Below are 19,966 nucleotides of genomic sequence, written 5' to 3'. Positions count from 1 at the left end.
GGGATTTATTCTTCGCTGTTTCCATTTTATACAATGGACCATGCTGCATTTTGTTTATCCCGTACAGTTTTATGTTGGTTGGAGAGCCGTTCTCTGGAAAAACGAAGGTCCTCCACGTCCTCGCTGATACGCTGTCTCTTATGAATGAGCGAGGGTGCGAAGAAGAAAAAGTGATTTACCGGACAGTGAACCCTAAAGCCATCACCATGGGGCAGCTGTTCGGGCAGTTTGATCCAGTGTCACATGAGGTTCGTCTATGATTGGAATTATTGTTTATAATACTAATATCTTTGCTGAAAATGGGAAAATCTCCCCTTTTATGGCTTATGGACATGGTAGAAGGGGTTCCTTCAGAGACATAGACCCCAGCCATACATTGCCGGGCAATCATTTTATTCTGACTTACTCCCTGTTTGCACAAAAATTGGAAACTGTTTTATTTTCCCCATCAGACATGGAAGCAACAAATTGTATTATTTATGCCAGAAATTAGCATAAATTTGCATACTTCCAGCCACATTCTGACTAGACTATGTCTGGCCTCACTCAATACACTAGCTTTGAGTGAGGTCACGCACTTCTAGTTGGCATGTGACCGCATATATGCAAATCACTTACTTGCGGTCTCTCCCGGTGCCGGCACGTTCACTTCAATAGGGGCCACGTGTAGTCAATACATGTGTATCATCAATATCATAATCCCAGGCATTCCCTTTAATAATCCGTTCAATTGTGGGATTGTATTGGATTTTATGGGAAGAGCAATTTTATTGATGCCTCTCTTCATTTGCTGTGGACCAATGGGATAGTCGCTAATACTTTCCGGGAGTTTGCGTTATCTGAGACCCCGGAAAGAAAATGGGTTATCTTTGATGGACCTATTGATACGCTAGGGATAGAAAGTATGAACACAGTCCTAGATGATAATAAAAAGGTAACTCTCTATTTTACTTTGTGAAAACTTTTTTTTTTATTTAACCGCTTCCCGACCGCTCACTGTAGATAAACATCCGCGCTGCCTGGGCTCTGTGCAGCGCGGACGCTTAAAAACGGTGGGTGGTCCCGCAGCGCTCAGGACACCGAGGGTCCTGCAAGCGCTGCGGGTGCAGTGCAGAGCGATAGCTCTGACAGGGAACATCATCGGGACCTGTTGGATCAGGTCCCAGTGATGTTAACCCTTTGCTATGTTCTATATGCCGCGATCTATAGTGATCGCGGCATATAGAAGATGGACAGAGGAGAGGGGGTCGTCTTACTTACCTCTCCGACGACCCCTGATACCTTCCAGGACCTGGCGCTGCTATGGCAGCTGGAGGTCACATGACCGCCTCCTGCTCTGCCGTATATGGTGTCCTGCCTGGCTCAGCCTGCAGCTGAAGCCTGGCAGGAGACACTGACTGTGAAACAGTCAGCAAAGATCTCATGTAATGTAATATATGTCTATTACATTACATGAGATCAGTGATCAGAAAAATAAAAATTACTGTTCCATACAGGGACTAAGTAAAAATGTAAAAAAAAAGTAAAAAAAATGTTTTCAAACTACTAAAAAAAAAAATCACAAAATAAATAAAAATAAATAAATAAAATATTAAACCAATAAATCCGTATATTTATGCAAAAACAAAAAAAGTACACATATTTGGTATCGCCGCATCCGAAACAACCCGAGCTATAAAACTGTCACACTAATTAACTCCTTCTGTGCACACCGTAATAAAAATAAATAAAAAACGGAGCAAAAAACTATGCTTTTTCCTCATATCGCCAAACAAAAAGTGGAAAAAAATGCGATCAAAAAGCAAAATGGAAATAAACATGGTACCACTGAAAACGACATCTTGTTCCGCGAAAAACAAGCCGCCATAGAGCTCCATCAGCCGAAAAATAAAAAAGTTATAGCTCTCAGAATAAAGCTATGGAAAAAAAATATTTTTTCTATAAAACTGTTTTATTGTGTAAATGCGCCAAAACATAAAAAAAATATACAGTAAGTGTAGTATCGCTGTAAATGTACTGACCCGAAGAATAATGCTGCCTCATCACTTTTACCACACGCAGAACGGCATAAAAAAAACCTCAAAAAACAATTCCTGAATTGTTGGTTTTTGTTAATTTTACCTCCCAAAAAACGGAATAGAAAGCGATCAAAAAATGTCACGTACCCAAAAATGATACCAATAAAAATGTCAACTCGTCCCGCAAAAAACAAGCCGTCACATGACTCTGTCGGCCGAAATATGGAAAAATTATAGCTCTCAAAATATGGCTATGCAAAAACTAGATTTTACAAAAAAAAAGCGTCTTTTAGTGTGTGACAGCTGTCAATCATAAAAACCCGATATGAATCTGGTATCTCTGTAATCGCACCGACCCAAAGAATAAAGTAATCTCATCACTTATACCGCATGAGGAACGGCGTAATAAATAAATAAAACCAATTCTTCACCTGCTACTGATTTGTTTATTATGTCTCCCAATGTGCTCACCACACATCTAGATAAGTTCCCTATGGGGTCTAGGTTACAAAATGGTGTCACTTGTGGGGGGTTTCCACTGTTTAGGCACATCAGGGGCTCTCCAAACGCGACATGGCGTCCGCAAATTATTCAAACAAATTTTACATTCAAAAAGTCAAATGGCGCTCCTTCCCTTCCGAGCCCTGCCGTGCGCCCAAATAGTGGTTTTCCCCCACATATGGGGTATCGGCATACTCAGGAGAAATTGCACAGCAAATTTCATGGTGCAATTTATTCTATTACCCTTATGATAATGTAAAATTAGGGGATGAAAAACATTTTTTGTGGGAAAAATGTGAACATTTTATTTTTACGGCTCAATATTATAAACTTCTGTGAAGCACCTGGGGGTGCAAGGTGCTCACCACACATCTAGATAAGTTCCCTAAGGGGTCTAGTTTCCAAAATGGTGTCACTTGCGTGCAGTTTCCACTGTTTAGGCACATCAGGGGCTCCCAAAATGCAACATGGCGTCCGCTAATTATTCAAGCAAATTTTACATTCAAAGTCTAATGGCGCTCCTTCCCTTCCGAACCCCGCCGTGCGCCCAAACAGTGGTTTTTCCTCGCATATGGGGTATCAGCGCGCTCAAGAGAAATTGCACAAAAAAATTTGGGGTTCATTTTTTCCTGTTACCCCTGCAAAAATAAAAAAAATTGGGTCTAAAGTAACATTTTTGTGAAAAAAGTTAAATGTTAATTTTTTTCTTCCACATTCCAAAAATTCCTGTGAAGCACCTGAAGGGTTAATAAAGTTTTTGAATGTGGTTTTGAGCACCTTGAGGGGTGCAGTTTTTAGAATGGTGTCACTTTTGGGTATTTTCTGTCATAAAGACCCCTCAAAGTCACTTCAAATGTGATGTGGTCCCTAAAAAAATGTTTTTGTAAATTTTGTTGGAAAAATGAGAAATCGTTGGTCAACTTTTAGCCCTTATAGCTCCCTAACAAAAAAAAATTTTGGTTCCAAAATTGTGCTGATGTAAAGTAGACATGTGGGAAATGTTATTTATTAACTATTTTGTGTGACATATCTCTCTGATTTAAGGGCATGAAAATTCAAAGCTTGAAAATTGCAAAATTTTCGCCAAATTTCCGATTTTTTTCACAAATAAACGCAAATGATATCGAAGAAATTTTACCACTATCATGAAGTACAATATGTCACGAAAAAACATTCTCCGAATCAGGGAAATCCGTTGAAGTGTTCCAGAGTAATTACCTCATAAAGTGACAGTGGTCAGAGTTGAAAAAATTGGCGTGGTCACGAAGGCAAAAACAGGCTCTGGTGTGAAGTGGTTAACTTCAAATTTAAAAAAAAAAGTAGTTACAACGTTGATAAACCATATTCGGACACATTTGATGTAGGGATAAGAGAGCACTGACACATTACATAAGTTTGACATTTAGGTCCTGTTCACACTGCGTTTATGCAGCATGTCTATTACTCTGCCGGGGATCTGACAGAATCCACTTTGGTCATTGGACTCTATGTCTCCTTCTGAATTCAGTTTTTCGGGGATTCAATCAGAACCTCTGGCAAAGTCATAGATGTATGGCATAAACACAGTGTGAACATGTCCTAAGAGACCTAAGATAATAACCCAAAGGCCAGTTATAAGTTGCTGAGCATTAGGCTTGATTTCAATGAATCTGGTTCCAAGAAATCCCTTTACCTCGTACATGTAGTCATAGACCTGGCCTTTATCGTCCAAAGGACATTCCCATTTCCCCACGGAGGACAGGAAAGGGCTCTGATCGATCTTTCCTGTGACAATTTCTTTGAAAAAAGCATCAAACTTCACTCGGCTGTCGGTGTCACAACAGCCGCCAATGGACCAAACCAGGGAGAAAGCAAAACTGGCCTAAAAGAGAAGAAAAGGGATATAATATACAGCGGGCGAAATAAGTATTGAACACGTCACCAATTTTCTAAGTAAATATATTTCTAAAGGTGCTATTGACATGCAATTCTCAGTAGACGTCAGGAACCTGCCTCTAACAATCGCGGATGACATGGCCGAGCTTCAAAGGAGACCGTGATTTTTCCTATATGCAGCAATGGTGTAACATTGCTGTATATAGCACAAGCGATCAGACGATCGCAGCTTTAAGTTCCCTAAGGGGGCTAATAAATACAGAGAAAAGTTACAAAAAATGTTTTTTCCCCAAACGTCTAATTTTTTTTTTCACTACCAATCTAATAAAAAAACTGGACATGTTTGGTATCGGTGTAATCGTACTGATGAATGAATCATATTGCTAAGTAATTTTTACCACACAATGTACACCGTAAAAACAATTCCCAAAAAATAATGTCAGAATTGTTATATTTTCACAATTTCTCTCCACTTGGAATTATTTCCCCTGTTTTCCAGGACCATAGGAAAGCACTGTCTATACCTGCAGATGGATCAGCCACACTGTGTATGGGATCGGCAGATCTTCCACTTACCATGATCCAGATACGAATGTTCTTATTATTCAGATCCTCTCTCACCACATCAAAAATCAGCATCTCCAATAATGGTGTGAGTGATATTACCACATTGCCATTGCTGGTTGTCACCAGATCCTAGGAGGAAAGACATTAGGACACTGAGGGTAAATCTAGACTACAAACTTGCGCAATGCTCCTACAATTGAGAGGACACATTACGCCCACCTTGCACTGCTTTCGGAGGAATCGAAGGGAAGGTTGGACGAGCCACTTAAAGAGTTCCTCTAGAAGAGCGAGGTGGTCCTTAGTCTTCAGTGCATCGGGAAGGGTGCTGAGCCAGGACCTCACCAGGGGCGCCCAGCCCAGTTGTTGGGGTTCCAGATAAATCATACCGCAGCGGCTAACAGTGGCGGGCTGGAGAGAGAGATATACGAAGTAGGGTTGCCCTAAGACACAAGCTCATCCAGTTATCTAATTATCTCGCTGTGTGGATGAAAAAACAGTCTACAAAGTCGTTTCCAAGTGTCCTGACGTTTCCATCATCCATAGATTACATAGCTTCTACTCAAATAAATGGATGTCTATGTAACATTACATTTTCCCTACATTCAGTGCTGGTGTCAGGAACTGGATCCTCACCATTTAGATGATTGTTGTAGTAGCACCAGAATGAAAGGGACTGACAATCCCTTTAATTATAGCGACTAAAGTGAATGTAGAGATGACTGTCAGTGGCGTAACTAGAGTCCGATGGGCCCCCATTGCAAGATTTGGACCCACTGCATGTTGGTCAGATGTATGGGCCCTTATAGTGTTCTAAATCCTATAAGGACATGCGTGTTGCACCTCCTACCCCATTATGTAGTAATATCCCCCATATTGGGCTCCTTCCTGGTATATATGTCCCATGTTCTGGCCCCATCCTGGTATATATATCCCCCATCCTAGTGTACATGTCCCTTATCCTGGGCCCCACCTTGATATATATATCCCCCATCCTGGTTATATATGTCCCTTATCCTGGGCCCCACCTTGATATATATATCCCCCATCCTGGTTATATATGTCCCTTATCCTGGGCCCCACCTTGATATATATATCCCCCATCCTGGTTATATATGTCCCTTATCCTGGGCCCCACCTTGATATATATATCCCCCATCCTGGTATATGTCCCTTATCCAGGGGCCCCATCCTGGTATATTTATGCCCCATTCTGGTATATATATCCCCCATCCAGTATATATATCCCCCATCCTAGTATATGTCCCCCATTCTGCCGTTGTATTTTAATGCATAGAAAAAAAATAAATGATTCTGCTCGCTTTTCCTCCGCTCCCCCTCTGCGCGCCATCCTCTTCTGAAGCCAGCATCTTACTTCAGAGTGCAAGCGTCGGGAGCATATGATGTCACTGTCATGCGCCCTCGTCATGTGCACGCCGACATCAGCTGCTGGCTTCTGATTGGCCGGCAGCGTGCATTGTCGTGCCCAGACCCAACGGGTCTCTGCGCCTCAATACACTTCATCTGAATGTGCATTCGAGGGCGCACATCCAGTTGAAGTTTGCGCTGATGTCGGCGGGCCCCTCACCTGCACGGGCCCAGTCGCGACCTCAACCGCGATCATTACACCCCTGATGACTGTATATGCAGGACTTCCAAATCAGTGAATGGAAGTGTTGCACGTGCTGCCAAACTCTCCTTTCACAGCGGCACAAGATGGGGCCTCCTATTCGAGAAAAGTTAGGGTGGGTGCCAGAAGAGAGACCCTCATCTACCAGACAATTATGGCCATTTTTGTGGATATGCTTTAAAAGATGAGAATACTTCTAAAAGTCAACCCTATAACTAAATCTGATTAGTTAGCATTAGATCCCCTCATAGTAACAGTTAGTTACTTGCTAATGGTCATAACCATGGATACCTAAGCTACTGCTATGCCCTGCACATGGGTTAAGCGACATAGCTTATCAGAAGAACTATACTACATTTCCAATTGGAGGTATGTGCTATTAATATTAATATTATTATTACACCTATTACATATTAGGATAGAATCTTGGAGATGGGAATACTCCTTTTAACACTTTCCAAATCTCTCTCCACACCTCTACTGTGTCCATTTTAGAAAATAGGAGAATGGGACATCAATATTAAGGAGCTTGCAGAAATGAGGGCATCAGGTGTTGTGATTATACATAGGAAATGTACAATCTCATATAGGTTTGGGGGAGAATAATCCCTTTGATGAAATCTTATGTTTCTTTTGTAAACCTAGTATTTACTTGAAAGTTTGTGAACCCCTCAAAAATTTCTGTATTACTGCATAAATTTGACTTAAAGCTACATCAGTCTGTGAGGTCACAAAGGAACTCAAGGTAACCTCTTAGCAACTAAAGGCCTCTCCTCACATTAGCTAATGTAATTGTTCATGAGTCCACCATCAGAAGGACAATGAACAACAATGGCGAGCATGGCAGGATTGCAAGGAGAAAGGCAATGCGATTTAAAATGTCACTGCTAAAACTCACCTGGGCACATCAATAGGTAACTGGAATAATGCTTTGTGGAAGGATGAGGCCAAGATAGAGATTTTAAGTGAGAAGCTATATGTTTGCAGAAAGAAAATACTGCATTACAGCATAAGAACCTCCTATCATCTATGAAACACAAAGATGGTAATCGTAACATGCTTTGGGCCTGTTTTGCTGCACTTGGCCAAGGACGGCTGCCATCATTGATGGAACAATGAATTCTAAAATCCATCAGCAAATGCTAAAGGAAAATATCAGGATATCAGTTCATGTACTGAATCTCAAGAAAACGTGGGTCATGCAGCAAGACAATGGCCCAAAGACACAAGTCGTTCTACAAAAGAATGGTTGAATAAACATAAAGTTTTGGAATGGCCGAGTCATAGTCCTGAGCTTAATCCTATAGAAATGTTGTGGAAGGGCCCGATGCAAGGCACTGGGACTCTTTACCTTGAGGTTATCCGGCAGCTCAGAACGTCCCGCGTAGCCAGAATTCATGGTAATGGCTACGAAGCAATTTGGGTTAAGCTTCAGTTCTGTTCCTTCGAAGTTGAACATGTCCATCTTCGTCTGGATGGCTCTCTGGGTGCGGAGAATCTGTTGGGCCACCACGGACAACACCTCCAGCTCAATACGGTTAAACTCATCAAAACACGCCCATGCTCCCGGTGATGCCTGCCCTTTGAAAAACTAAAAAAAAGTATATACAGTACAGACCAAAAGTTTGGACACACCTTCTCATTTAAAGATTTTCTGTATTTTCATGACTATGAAAATTGTACATTCACACTGAAGGCATCAAAACTATGAATTAACACATGTGGAATTATATACTTAACAAAAAAGTGTGAAACAACTGAAAATATGTCTTATATTCTAGGTTCTTCAAAGTAGCCACCTTTTGCTTTGATGACTGCTTTGCACACTCTTGGCATTCTCTTGATGAGCTTCAAGAGGTAGTCCCCTCGCCCCTGGTGTATAATATCTGTCCCCTCACCCCGGTGTATAATATCCGTCCCCTCGCCCCTCAGTGTATAACATCCAGCCCTCAGACTTGTATAACAACTAGCCCCTCGTACCCCCAGTGGCACCCCAGGGGTTTTGGTTGCCGCAGTGGTAGAAATACCATGTCAGAGCGAGCATGGGTTTTCCTGGTCAGGAGCACAATTGCATGCAACGCCTCCTGCCCCAGTCCAGGGAGGGGAGGAACCTGCCCTTTATAAACTGGATCTGGGATGGGGACGGGGTTAGTCAGGAAAAGGAGAGTAGAGCAGAGGAGCAGCAAGGAGCTCTGTAGGAGCCAGGAGCTGAAAGCCAGGGACTGGAGCTGTGAAGAGCTCGTCCTGGCCGAAGACACAGAGAACCGAACACTGGAGTCCGAGGCTGTGAGGATCTCCACATCCAGCAGCAGAAACCACCTGGCAGGGGATTTCAGGTCCTCTGGCCATAGAAAGCCCGGAGGCTTAGTCACACGCAAATGACCGGCACCGCCATCGAGGAGCGGAAGGTACCAAAGGTCCCAAGTCACCAGCCATACGGGTGAGCACCACACGGTACACTCAGGGACGTGGGCTACTACACGACTACAGGGTAGACAGGAAGAGTGCAGTCAGACGGGAAGGCCTACACCTCCACCTGGCCAGGGGGACTCTTGTTCGCTCACAGACTGACCAGGCCTCTAATGTTAGCCAGTACTCCCGGCAGGGCCTTCTTCATTACCAACAGTAAAGACCCTGAACTGCACTGCACGGACTCGGAGTCATTTCTGCTGCGCCCATGCACCACAACCCTCACCATCTACACACGCTGCCCTGAGGCTCTACTCCTCCCGTGGGGAGTTATACTACCCTCTGCTGCGCACACAACATCAGCCTCAGCGGTCTGCCCCGCAGCGGCGGTTCTCAGTGACCGCAATCTACGGGTGGCGTAGTCGGACATTTAAACATCAAAAACCAAATAAACAGATCCGCCACTGGTTTGACCGCCCTGAGCCACGGGACCAGGTCGCCGCCACGGAGACTACAACCCCTAGCATTACACAGAGACCCGGCTCCAGGTATACCCCCACACACGGCCCAGGGGGGCGCGTCAATAACATCTGGCCCCTCGGCCTTGTTGTTTAACATTAAGACTCTCGCCCCCCCACCAGTGTATAACATCAATCCCCTCGCCCCTGGTGTATAATATCCATCCCGTCGCTCCTGGTGTATAATATCCGTCCCCTCGCCCCTGGTGTATAATATCCGTCCCCTCGCCCCTCAGTGTATAACATCCAGCCCTCGGACATGTATAACATCTAGCCCCTCGTACCCCTAGGGTATAACATCTGGCCCCTCGGCCTTGTATAACATTAAGACTCTCACCCCCCACCAGTGTATAACATCAATCCCCACGCCCCCCGGTGTATAACATCCGCCCTCCCATGCTGTGTGCTGTTACTAACATATGACAGAACGGCTGGTGGTGCAGAGCTCTCTGATACCAGCGCGGTCCTGTAATAGGAGCCACCGGGGTAACAAGTCTGGATATTAAATTTCTTCCCTCCTAAATCTTCCCCCATCACATGTGAGTGATATTATTAAGGAGTAGAAGGAACTGCAGCAACTCAGGAGACCCCGGAACATTACAGAGCGGGGTCACTGATTGCTGAGGAGCAGAGGGCAGAACGCTCTCCTGACTCCATAACTGCAGAGTCCAGATCTCCTTTGGTAATAACATCACCACAAGCACTGCGTCCCCGTCAGGAGCTTTATGGCCGAGCAGCTGCATGCAGCCTTACATCACCAAGCACGATGCCGAGCGTCGGATGGAGTGGTGTGAAGCCGCCACCACAGGACTCTGGAGGAGACCTGTTCTGTGCAGTGATGGATCACACTTCTCTATCTGGCATCTGATGGACGAGTCTGGATTTGGTGAATGCCAGGAGAACGTTACCCTATTAACTGCATTGTGCCCGCTGTACAGTTTGCTGGTGGAGGTATGGCCTTGTTTTTAGGGGTTGGTCTAGGCCCCTTAGTTCCAGTGAAAAGATATCTTAATGCTTCAGCACAAGACATTTTAAACAATTGTAGCTTCCAACCCTAAGGGAATAGAAGAGCAGAACTGTTTCACACACGTTCTCAACCTCAACCCCACTAAACACCTTTAGGATGATTAATTAGAACAAATACTGCACAATGGCAGCATAAATATGTCACCGCAACATAGGGAAGAACAATGTCAGTCACACATCAATTACATTGCCATATGTCTGCTCAGGCTTAGAACGGCTGACCATTCAGAGAATTACATAATACCTACAAAGAAACCGAACAAAAGGTCATTAAAGGAATTGACATAAAAACCCTTTATTAGTACATCCATGGTTATGGAAGGACACCGCACAGAGGAGGGCACACACACCATTGATAGAAAATATTACACACCGCACCTAGGCCATCCAAAACACTGACTATAAAGAATATCAACTGTGGCAATGAGTCATATACAGGGGACGCCGACACCTACAGATGCCAAAACATTCCTATATAGGGACCACCATCTCAATATGCATAAATGACTACTGCCCCATAGACGTCATTGTAAGTACACCCCAAGATTGCTTTACTGTGACAAGATCAATTGTGTCCTATGAAAACTCAAAGAAAAGAGGGGGGAATATAACATAGATATGGAAAGATAGGAATGGGGTGAAATGTATGAAGGTGCTCTGCATATTGAGCTGTGATATCTGTAGAGGGACGGACTCCATATTAACATCCTGTATATGGATTTAGAATAGGAGGCCATAAAAGCCCCTGTAGGTGTAATGTGGAGGGGGCACAATACCTTTCTCCATGTAGTGTATAATAAATAGAACATGGTATTGGAAAGTTTGGTGCCAGCCATGATGTTTGCACAAACTTGTTTGGATCAGTTCCATGACCACGTCACGAGCGTGCCCCTCTATGGTGACGAGAGCCCCCAATGTGCTGCGAGTCTGCTGGGACAATTTGCCTCCTCGCACAAGCTCCACAATATCATTTAGCTGGAGCTGCAGATTATCATAGGAGTTTTTCAGGCCCTACAAGAAGGATGTAACGGTGAAATCATCTGCAGAAACATTCATAGAACATACATATTGCAAGGGGGCTGAAATCTATACAGATTATAAGCTGCAGACTAGATTGAGAACTCCACAATATGCAGGCACTTTATAATGTACACAACAATTTTACAACATATCTTTACAGAAGTTGGAGATCTGGATTGAACCCAGAGCCCCAAATACCCAGATGTACCTCTATAAAACCCTGCCACAAACAGCATGGAAAACTCAATGCAGATGGATTCATTTTATGCTGGTATTATGGGAAATCCCATACAATGTCTTCCCTTATTGGTAGATATGACGAGAGTAGAGATGAGCGAATGGATTTGCAGGACTCTGGTCCAACAGTCGGGTCAGTATTCCATGGCCGCAGGACCGGAGCTCCATGAACCGGCATCTCCGGCTCCTCTTGAGATAGTCACTGGCAAAAAATCCACTGGTGAAACTGTTATACCCTTGAGATAGCCACTGGTGAAACTGTTATACCCTTAAGATAGCCACTGGTGAAACTGTTATACCCTTAAGATAGCCACTGGTGAAACGGTCACACTCTTGAGATAGCCACTGGAGAAACTGTGACACTCTTGAGATAGCCACTGGCAAAACTGTCACACTCTTGAGATAGCCACTGTCGAAACCATCACACTCTTGAGATAGCCACTGGCAAAACCGTCATACTCTTGAGAAATCCACTGGTGAAACTGTTATACCCTTGAGATAGCCGCTGGCAAAAAATCCACTGGTGAAACTTATACCCTTGAGATAGCCACTGGTGAAACTGTTATACCCTTGAGATAGCCACTGGCAAAAAATCCACTGGTGAAACTGTTATACCCTTGAGATAGCCACTGGCGAAACTGTCACACTCTTGAGATAGCCACTGGCAAAAAATCCACTGGTGAAACTGTTATACCCTTGAGATAGCCACTGGTGAAACTGTTATACCCTTAAGATAGCCACTGGTGAAACTGTTATACCCTTAAGATAGCCACTGGTGAAACTGTTATACCCTTAAGATAGCCACTGGTGAAACTGTCACACTCTTGAGATAGCCACTGGAGAAACTGCGACACTCTTGAGAGCCACTGGCGAAACTGCCACACTCTTCAGAGAGCCACTGGCGAAACTGCCACACTCTTCAGAGAGCCACTGGCGAAACTGCCACACTCTTGAGATAGCCACTGGCAAAACCGTCATACCCTTGAGATAGCCACTGGTGAAACTGTTATACCCTTGAGATAGCCACTGGCAAAACTGTCACACTCTTGAGATAGCCACTGGCAAAAATTCCACTGGTGAAACTGTTATACCCTTGAGATAGCCACTGGTGAAACTGTTATACCCTTAAGATAGCCACTGGTGAAACTGTCACACTCTTGAGATAGCCACTGGTGAAACTGTGACACTCTTGAGAGAGCCACTGGCAAAACTGCCACACTCTTCAGATAGCCACTGGCGAAACTGCCACACTCTTCAGATAGCCACTGGCGAAACTGCCACACTCTTGAGATAGCCACTGGCGAAACCATCACACTCTTGAGATAGCCACTGGCAAAACCGTCATACTCTTGAGAAATCCACTGGTGAAACTGTTATACCCTTGAGATAGCCACTGGTGAAACTGTGACACTCTTGAGAGAGCCACTGGAGAAACTGTGACACTCTTGAGAGAGCCACTGGCGAAACTGTCACACTGTTGAGATAGCCACTGGAGAAACTGTTATACCCTTAAGATAGCCACTGGTGAAACTGTTAAGTGATATATAATAGTAATTTTAGAATACATAGTTGTGATTAAAATATATACCTGGTGGTGGTTATATATAAAAAAAAAATAAATTACATGGTACTGATCATAAAAATACATAATTGTTAGTCTAGTATATAAAAAATTCATAAAATATAAGTTATTTTTACAGAAATGAGATCTTACAATAAAACAAATATTTTTTTCAGTATTGGTAAATAGGGCTGTGCATTATTAAATATACACTTTTTTATTTATTTATTTATATGTATTTATTTTTCCTCTTCTTTTTCCCTTTCTATCCCCCCTCACACATTTTGCACTATATCATTAAGACCATCTGGATATAGGCTTTTCAATCGAAAGATCCAATAAGGCTATGTGCCCACGATGCAGAAATGAAGCAGAAAATTTCTGCAGCATTTCTGCATCTCCCTGGCAGAAAAAACGCATGCAGATTGTGCATGCGTTTTTCCTGCAGAATACATGCGGATTCACATGCGTTTCCGCATGCAGATTGACAAGCGCTTTCCAGGCGATTAGCTTCACTTGGAAAGTGCTTGACAACTTGGTCACACTATATAAATCCATGCAACCGGCAACCGGCATGGATTTTATATAGTGTGACCGTAAAACAATGTTAAAATAAAGCTATACTCACCCCCGATGCCCCGGCGTGTGCTGCAGCGCTCGTTCCTGTCTGAAGGGCCTGCGGTCACATGACTGTGACGTCACCGAAGGTCCTTCAGCGCTGCCGGCATGCAGAGAGAAGCCAAAATGAATGAACATGCTGCGGCTTTATGAGCGCTGCAGAAACGCTGCGGAAAAATCCGCAGCATGTGCATTGACATTGCGAAATGCCATTGGGGACCATGGGGTACGGATTACCATGCGTTTTTTATGCGTTTCCGCTGCGGAAATTCCGCAGCATAAACGCATGAAAAACGCATCGTGTGCACGCAGCCTTAGACTCTTTTCTGTTTAGTTTCTGGATCCTATTTATGTCATTCTGTGGTATTTGTTCAACAGGAGTTACCTTTATGTCAAATTTTTTGTGGTGTTTAAAACACAGTTTGTCCAGACACCTTTTAGTTAAAAAACCTTTTTTGGTGTTGTGTCTGTGGCCATTCATACGCGACCGCAGTGTCTGTGTAGTGCGGCCCACGTATTGAAGACCACAGGCACAATTGATCACGTAGATAACGTGATCACTCTCACAAGTAAGGTGCTGGTTTATATTTATTGTCTCTCCTGTGCTTCTTGATGTGATACATTTTTGTTTGTGACTAATGATATTGCAGCAATGACATTTTTTTGATCCACATCTAAAAACTCCAAGGGGATTTTGTATAGGAGTCTTTTTTGGTCTTGAAGGAGAGAGGGGTTTCCCTGAGACACTAGGCGCAATAATGTTCCCAATAGTAACCCCCCTCCGGAATGTGATACCAGGATTCTCCGGTAGGCACTTTTTGAGAAAGGAATCCCTTCTTAGAATGTACCAATACTTTTTTAAAATCTGTCTTACTTTCACACTTCCCTGATTAACCCTAGAACACATGACCATAAAAATCTACATTTTCACATACCTGGGGCCTTTTAGGCCCGTGTGCAAATAACATGGAATAACTCAAACAAAAATGACAAACCACTATATACCTGAGGAATACCTAGAGTTTCAAAATTCTAACTAAAGTAATCTTGCAGAAAATAGAAAACAATTAACAGGGCGGGCCTGCGAGGCCCCAGGTATGCGTTCTAGGGTTAAAAGCAGTAATAAAATTATATTGCCATCTTGTATTATTTTCTTTATCTCTCTTTTTGTACGTATTTGTTTGTTCATTGTCTATAACAGAGCACTGTTTTTTTTCTGTGAGTTTTTCATACAGACATTCATTTTGAGTTTTTTTCAGGTTGGTTTCATAGGCTTCTGCTATCAATTTTTTGGGGGTATTTTTTATCAAAGAATATTTTAGTCAGAATTTTAGATTGTTCCACATAATCTTTATCTTTCGTATTGTTCTTTCGGATGCGCAGGTATTGGCTGAACGGTATGTTCTGCTTCCATTTTGGATAATGTGCGCTCCGAAAGTCCAAAAATCCATTAGAATCCGTTTTTTTAAAAAAGGTTTTAGTTATAATTTTATTATTAGAGTGACTGATTTCCAGGTCCAGATAATGGATTTTTTCTTTATCCATGTTATATGTGAATGAAATACCCCAACTATTTTTGTTAAATTCCTCTATAAGAGAAATTGCTTGTTTTTCTGTGCCCTTCCAGAAGATGATTAAATCATCTATATAGCGCCTATATAGCAATATGTGTTCCTTATATGGTGTTTGGTTGATGGGCGATGTGGACTCGAATCGCCCCATAAAAAGATTAGCGAAACTTGACGCGACCCGAGTCCCCATCGCGGTGCCAAACTGCTGCAGGAACAATTCACCCTGGAATTCAAAAACATTATGCTCCAATATAAACTTTAAGCCTGATAGAAGGAAATCTCTCTGGGCCGACGGCATATTTGGAATCTCAGATAAATAGTGTGATACTGCTTCAACTCCCATATTATGTTCTATATTGGAGTACAGAGCATTCACGTCCAGTGTGATGAAAAGATAATCATTTTCCCAGTTTAAAGAACTACATCCTACTAATATTATAAATGCGAAAGTTTGTGAGTATGTATGTTTGTTACTCTTTCACGAAAAAACTACTGGACGGATTTGCATGAAACTTTACAGTAATATAGATTATACATCGGAATAACATATAGGCTACAATTTGTAATGATTTTATGTAATTTTGGTCGTAATATAACGATACATGTCAATTAAGTCGGAAAAAAATCTGGCCTCTGAGAGCTATCTTGGCGTGCGCTGCCTAAACGGTTGGAGTTACACAAAGATGATGTACCGTAGAATTGTTTGTCTTGAATAGTTCTAAATAAAAGTCCGCGACAGCATATATCTCCCTTTTATGTGGAAGCCACTATGACCAAAATTGTGAACCATAAATTTAATTAAATTAGATACTAAAGCCACTATGACCAAAATTGTGAACCATAAATTTAATTAAATTAGATACTATTTTACAATGCACATTTTAGTATATTTATCAAACTTTTTAGTATATTTATCAAACTCTTATATACACACATACACAGGTGATATTTAAATGGCTGATTTACAGCAGTCAGAAGAGATTGATAATACAATAATTTGCCCATAGTGGATCATTGTATAGTGAGGTCACAGTTGCCGCCTGTCCACAGTCAGAATACAGGGGTGATCATATACCGTGGCCAGGTACAAGTGTGGCACAGGGGGTTCACACACGACCCCCAGGGACTGACATTTCCTAGAAACTTTGGCAGCTGTCAGTCATGAGCTCACCCTGATACATTACACTCTGGAAACAGCTGAAGGGAGAAGGATAATTTATGACATTTTCTCAGACTTAAAAAAAAAAAAAAAAAAAATAGGCCAGAAAACAGCCCATATGTCAGGAACAGGTTACTAGGGAACTACACGTCCCAGCACGGCCTGCCCGCGCCCACAGCCCGGGGGGAGTGTGAGGCTTCCTCCTGCAGGTTGCCCGGGGGCACCGGGCTGTCATTGTCCTCACACAGGGGGTCCCCGCCGCCATTGTCCCTCCACATAACACCGTATAATAAAACATGCGCTCACCTGCGCCAGCTGCTGCAGCCGGGAAAGTTCCGAGCGCCTCACCTGGGCGGAGGGGAAGTGACTCACACACGGGGAGGGGCAGTAACCTGAGCGCGGCTCCATGGAGGATGCACACACTGCAGCCTGACGGCACCGGCTGCAGCGCTACACAAATGGCGTCCTCCCCTCCTGTGTGCAGCACAGCCCTGTGTGTGTGCAGCGCAGCATGTCACCCACAGCACCAGCAGGCTGCTCTCAGCTCCCACAGAGCACTGGGAATGGTTGCTATGGGTAACCGCGCTCCTCATAGACCAGTCATATACAACTGATATCGTCTGTACAGCGATCGTAATATAACTAATTAGATTGTTTTAGTATTTTGTTTGAACTTTACAAAGTACCTATTTTGTAATTAGTACTTATAAAAATGCCGCGAAAGCGTAAGTCTAACATTTCGCAAAGCTCTAATAAAGCCCGAGCTATGAAAATAATTAGACGTGATGAGAATTCTCAACAAGCCGAGCAACGAAGGCTTGAGCCGGCGGTGCGTTGTGCGGCACATAGAGCTGCAGAGACTCCAGAACAATCCCAAGCCCGACGTGAACGGAATGCGGAGTATCTGGCGTCTCAACGGGCTGCTGAAACTCCAGAACAGTCCCAAGCCCGACGTGAACAGCATGCGGAGTATCTGGCGTCTCAACCGGCTGCTGAAACTCCAGAACAGTCCCAAGCCCGACGTGAACAGCATGCGGAGTATCTGGCGTCTCAACGGGCTGCTGAAACTCCAGAACAGTCCCAACCTCGACGTCAGCAGCAAGCGACTTACATGGCGTCCCAAAGAGCCACTGAAACTTATGAAATGGCCGAATCTCGCAGACGCACTGTTGCTGAAAGGGCAGCACAGCGACGTCAAACATTTACAAGAAATACATGGATATTGTTTCATAAAGCTGCATTTGAGTATGACGAGACTCTTGATTATGAAACTCACAAGCTTATAAAAATAGAAGCAATGACCATAGATTGCAAATATTGCGGAGCTCTTAAGTGGAAAGAGGAAGCAGCAGGTATGTGTTGTTTGGGCGGGAAAGTAGCTCTTCATTATATAGACGAGCCAGTTCAACCTTTAAAAGAGCTTTTCTCTAATGAAACTGATGAATCTCACCTTTTTCTAAATAATATAAGAAAATACAACATGTGCTTTCATATGGCGTCTTTTGGAGCAGATCAAATTGTCTCAATGCCTGGGTTTTGCCCGACCTTTACAATATAAGGACAAGTATACCACCGTATCGGTTCTTTAATTCCTACGTCCATTTCGCAACCACAATTTTTACAAGTTTATTTCATAGGTGACGAAGAAGAACAAATCAACAGTAGTGTTGAGCGATACCTTCCGATATCAGGAAATATCGTATCGGATTGGATCGGACCGATACTCAAAAAGTATCGGATATCGCCGATTCCGATACCGGAAACCAATGCAAGTCAATGGGACACTAATATCGGAATGAAAATAAACCCTTTCTTTCCTTGTAGGTTAATTCTACATGAAGTAAAACAACTAAGAATAATGTAGAATGTATTACGCGAAAAGCCGGCAATTCATCAGCGCATACACCGGTACCCGACAATTTACAACAGAAAGAATAGAGCTTCACACATAGATTAGATAGATAGAAACATGTCAGTCACATATATATGAAGTACAGTGACAGTGTTGCTTACTGTACTTGTCATTTAGTGTAAAGGATTTATATAAAAAAAAATAATAGTGTTTTCATGCACCGTCTCTTTAAGAAAGCCGGCCGGCAATTCAGCATCGGTACCCGACAATTTAGAATAGAAGGAATAGAGCTTCACACATAGATTAGATAGATAGAAACATGTCAGTCACATATATATGAAGTACAGTGATAGTGTTGATTACTATACTTGTCATTTAGTGTTAAAATAAAGGATTTATTTTAAAAAAAATTGGCGTGGGGTTCCCCTTAATTTTAGTCTCTAGCGGAGGTTAAGCAGACAGCTGGGGCAGATGTTTGAAGCCTGGGAAGGGGGTAATACCCACGGAGCTTCCCAGGCTACTAATATCAGCCCCCAGCTGAATACCTAGCCTTTACTAGCTACTAAAATGGGAGACCCCCCCAAAAAATGACGTGGGGTCCCCCCTATTTTAATAGCTAGCAAAGGCTAGGCAGACAGCTGGGGGCTGATATTAATAGCCCAGGAAGGGAGCCATGAATATTGGCCCCCTCCCAGGCTAGAAACACCAGCCGTCAGCCACCCCAGAAATGGCGCATCCATAGGATGCGCCAATTCTGGCACTTAGCCTCGCTCTTCCCACTGCCCTGTAGCGGTGGCAGTGGGGTAATAGGGCTGGGGTTGATGTCAGCTTATAATGCCAGCTGACATCAAGCCCAGGTTAGTAATGGAGAGGCGTCTATAAGACACCCCCATTACTAACCCCATAGTGAAAGTTAAAAAAAAAACACAAACACCCAGAATAAAGTCCTTTAATTGAAATAAACACACAATTCTTTATTGTTCTAAATTAAACCATACTTACCGTCACGCCCATTCCAGCTGAAGCCAACGATCTCCTGCAATAAAAGAAAAATAATAAAGCAACCTCATCCTTACCTTTCCATGGTTCCCACGACGGCTCCAGCTCTGCTACATCGAGATGACAGGCTGGACCGCAGCAGAACGCTGTCATCCAGCCTGTCATCCCGCAGACACTGAGAAGCGCAGGCATGCTTGCGCTCCTCAGTGTCTCTCTGTGACGGCATAAAGATGAGCCGAGTTCATGTCCAATGAACTCAGCTCACTTCATGTACGTCACTGACAGCGTGGGAGAATTCTCACGTTGAAGTGCTGAGTGCAGGAGAATTTTCCCACGCTGTCAGTGACGTGCATGAGGTGAGCTGAGTTCATTGGACATGAACTCGGCTCATCTTTATGCCGTCACAGA

General features: G+C 43.4%; 1 protein-coding gene across 1 annotated transcript; it reads right to left on the bottom strand.

The window, feature by feature from the left end:
- Positions 1-4,038: 4,038 nt before the first annotated feature.
- LOC141242298 (dynein axonemal heavy chain 12-like) lies at positions 4,039-5,597 on the bottom strand. Its single transcript, XM_073668846.1, has 4 exons — positions 5,562-5,597; positions 5,181-5,369; positions 4,971-5,090; positions 4,039-4,380 (listed from the first exon to the last, which is right to left on the bottom strand). The coding sequence occupies exons 1-4, from the start codon at positions 5,595-5,597 to the stop codon at positions 4,039-4,041; spliced, it is 687 nt and encodes a 228-aa protein (XP_073524947.1).
- Between the last annotated feature and the right edge of the window lie 14,369 nt (positions 5,598-19,966).

The sequence above is a fragment of the Phyllobates terribilis genome, unplaced genomic scaffold, assembly GCF_046119375.1.
Source record: "Phyllobates terribilis strain yellow unplaced genomic scaffold, ASM4611937v1 Scaffold_1039__1_contigs__length_458448, whole genome shotgun sequence".
NCBI lineage: Eukaryota > Metazoa > Chordata > Amphibia > Anura > Dendrobatidae > Phyllobates > Phyllobates terribilis.
This window is presented reverse-complemented; position numbering and strand designations above follow the sequence as displayed.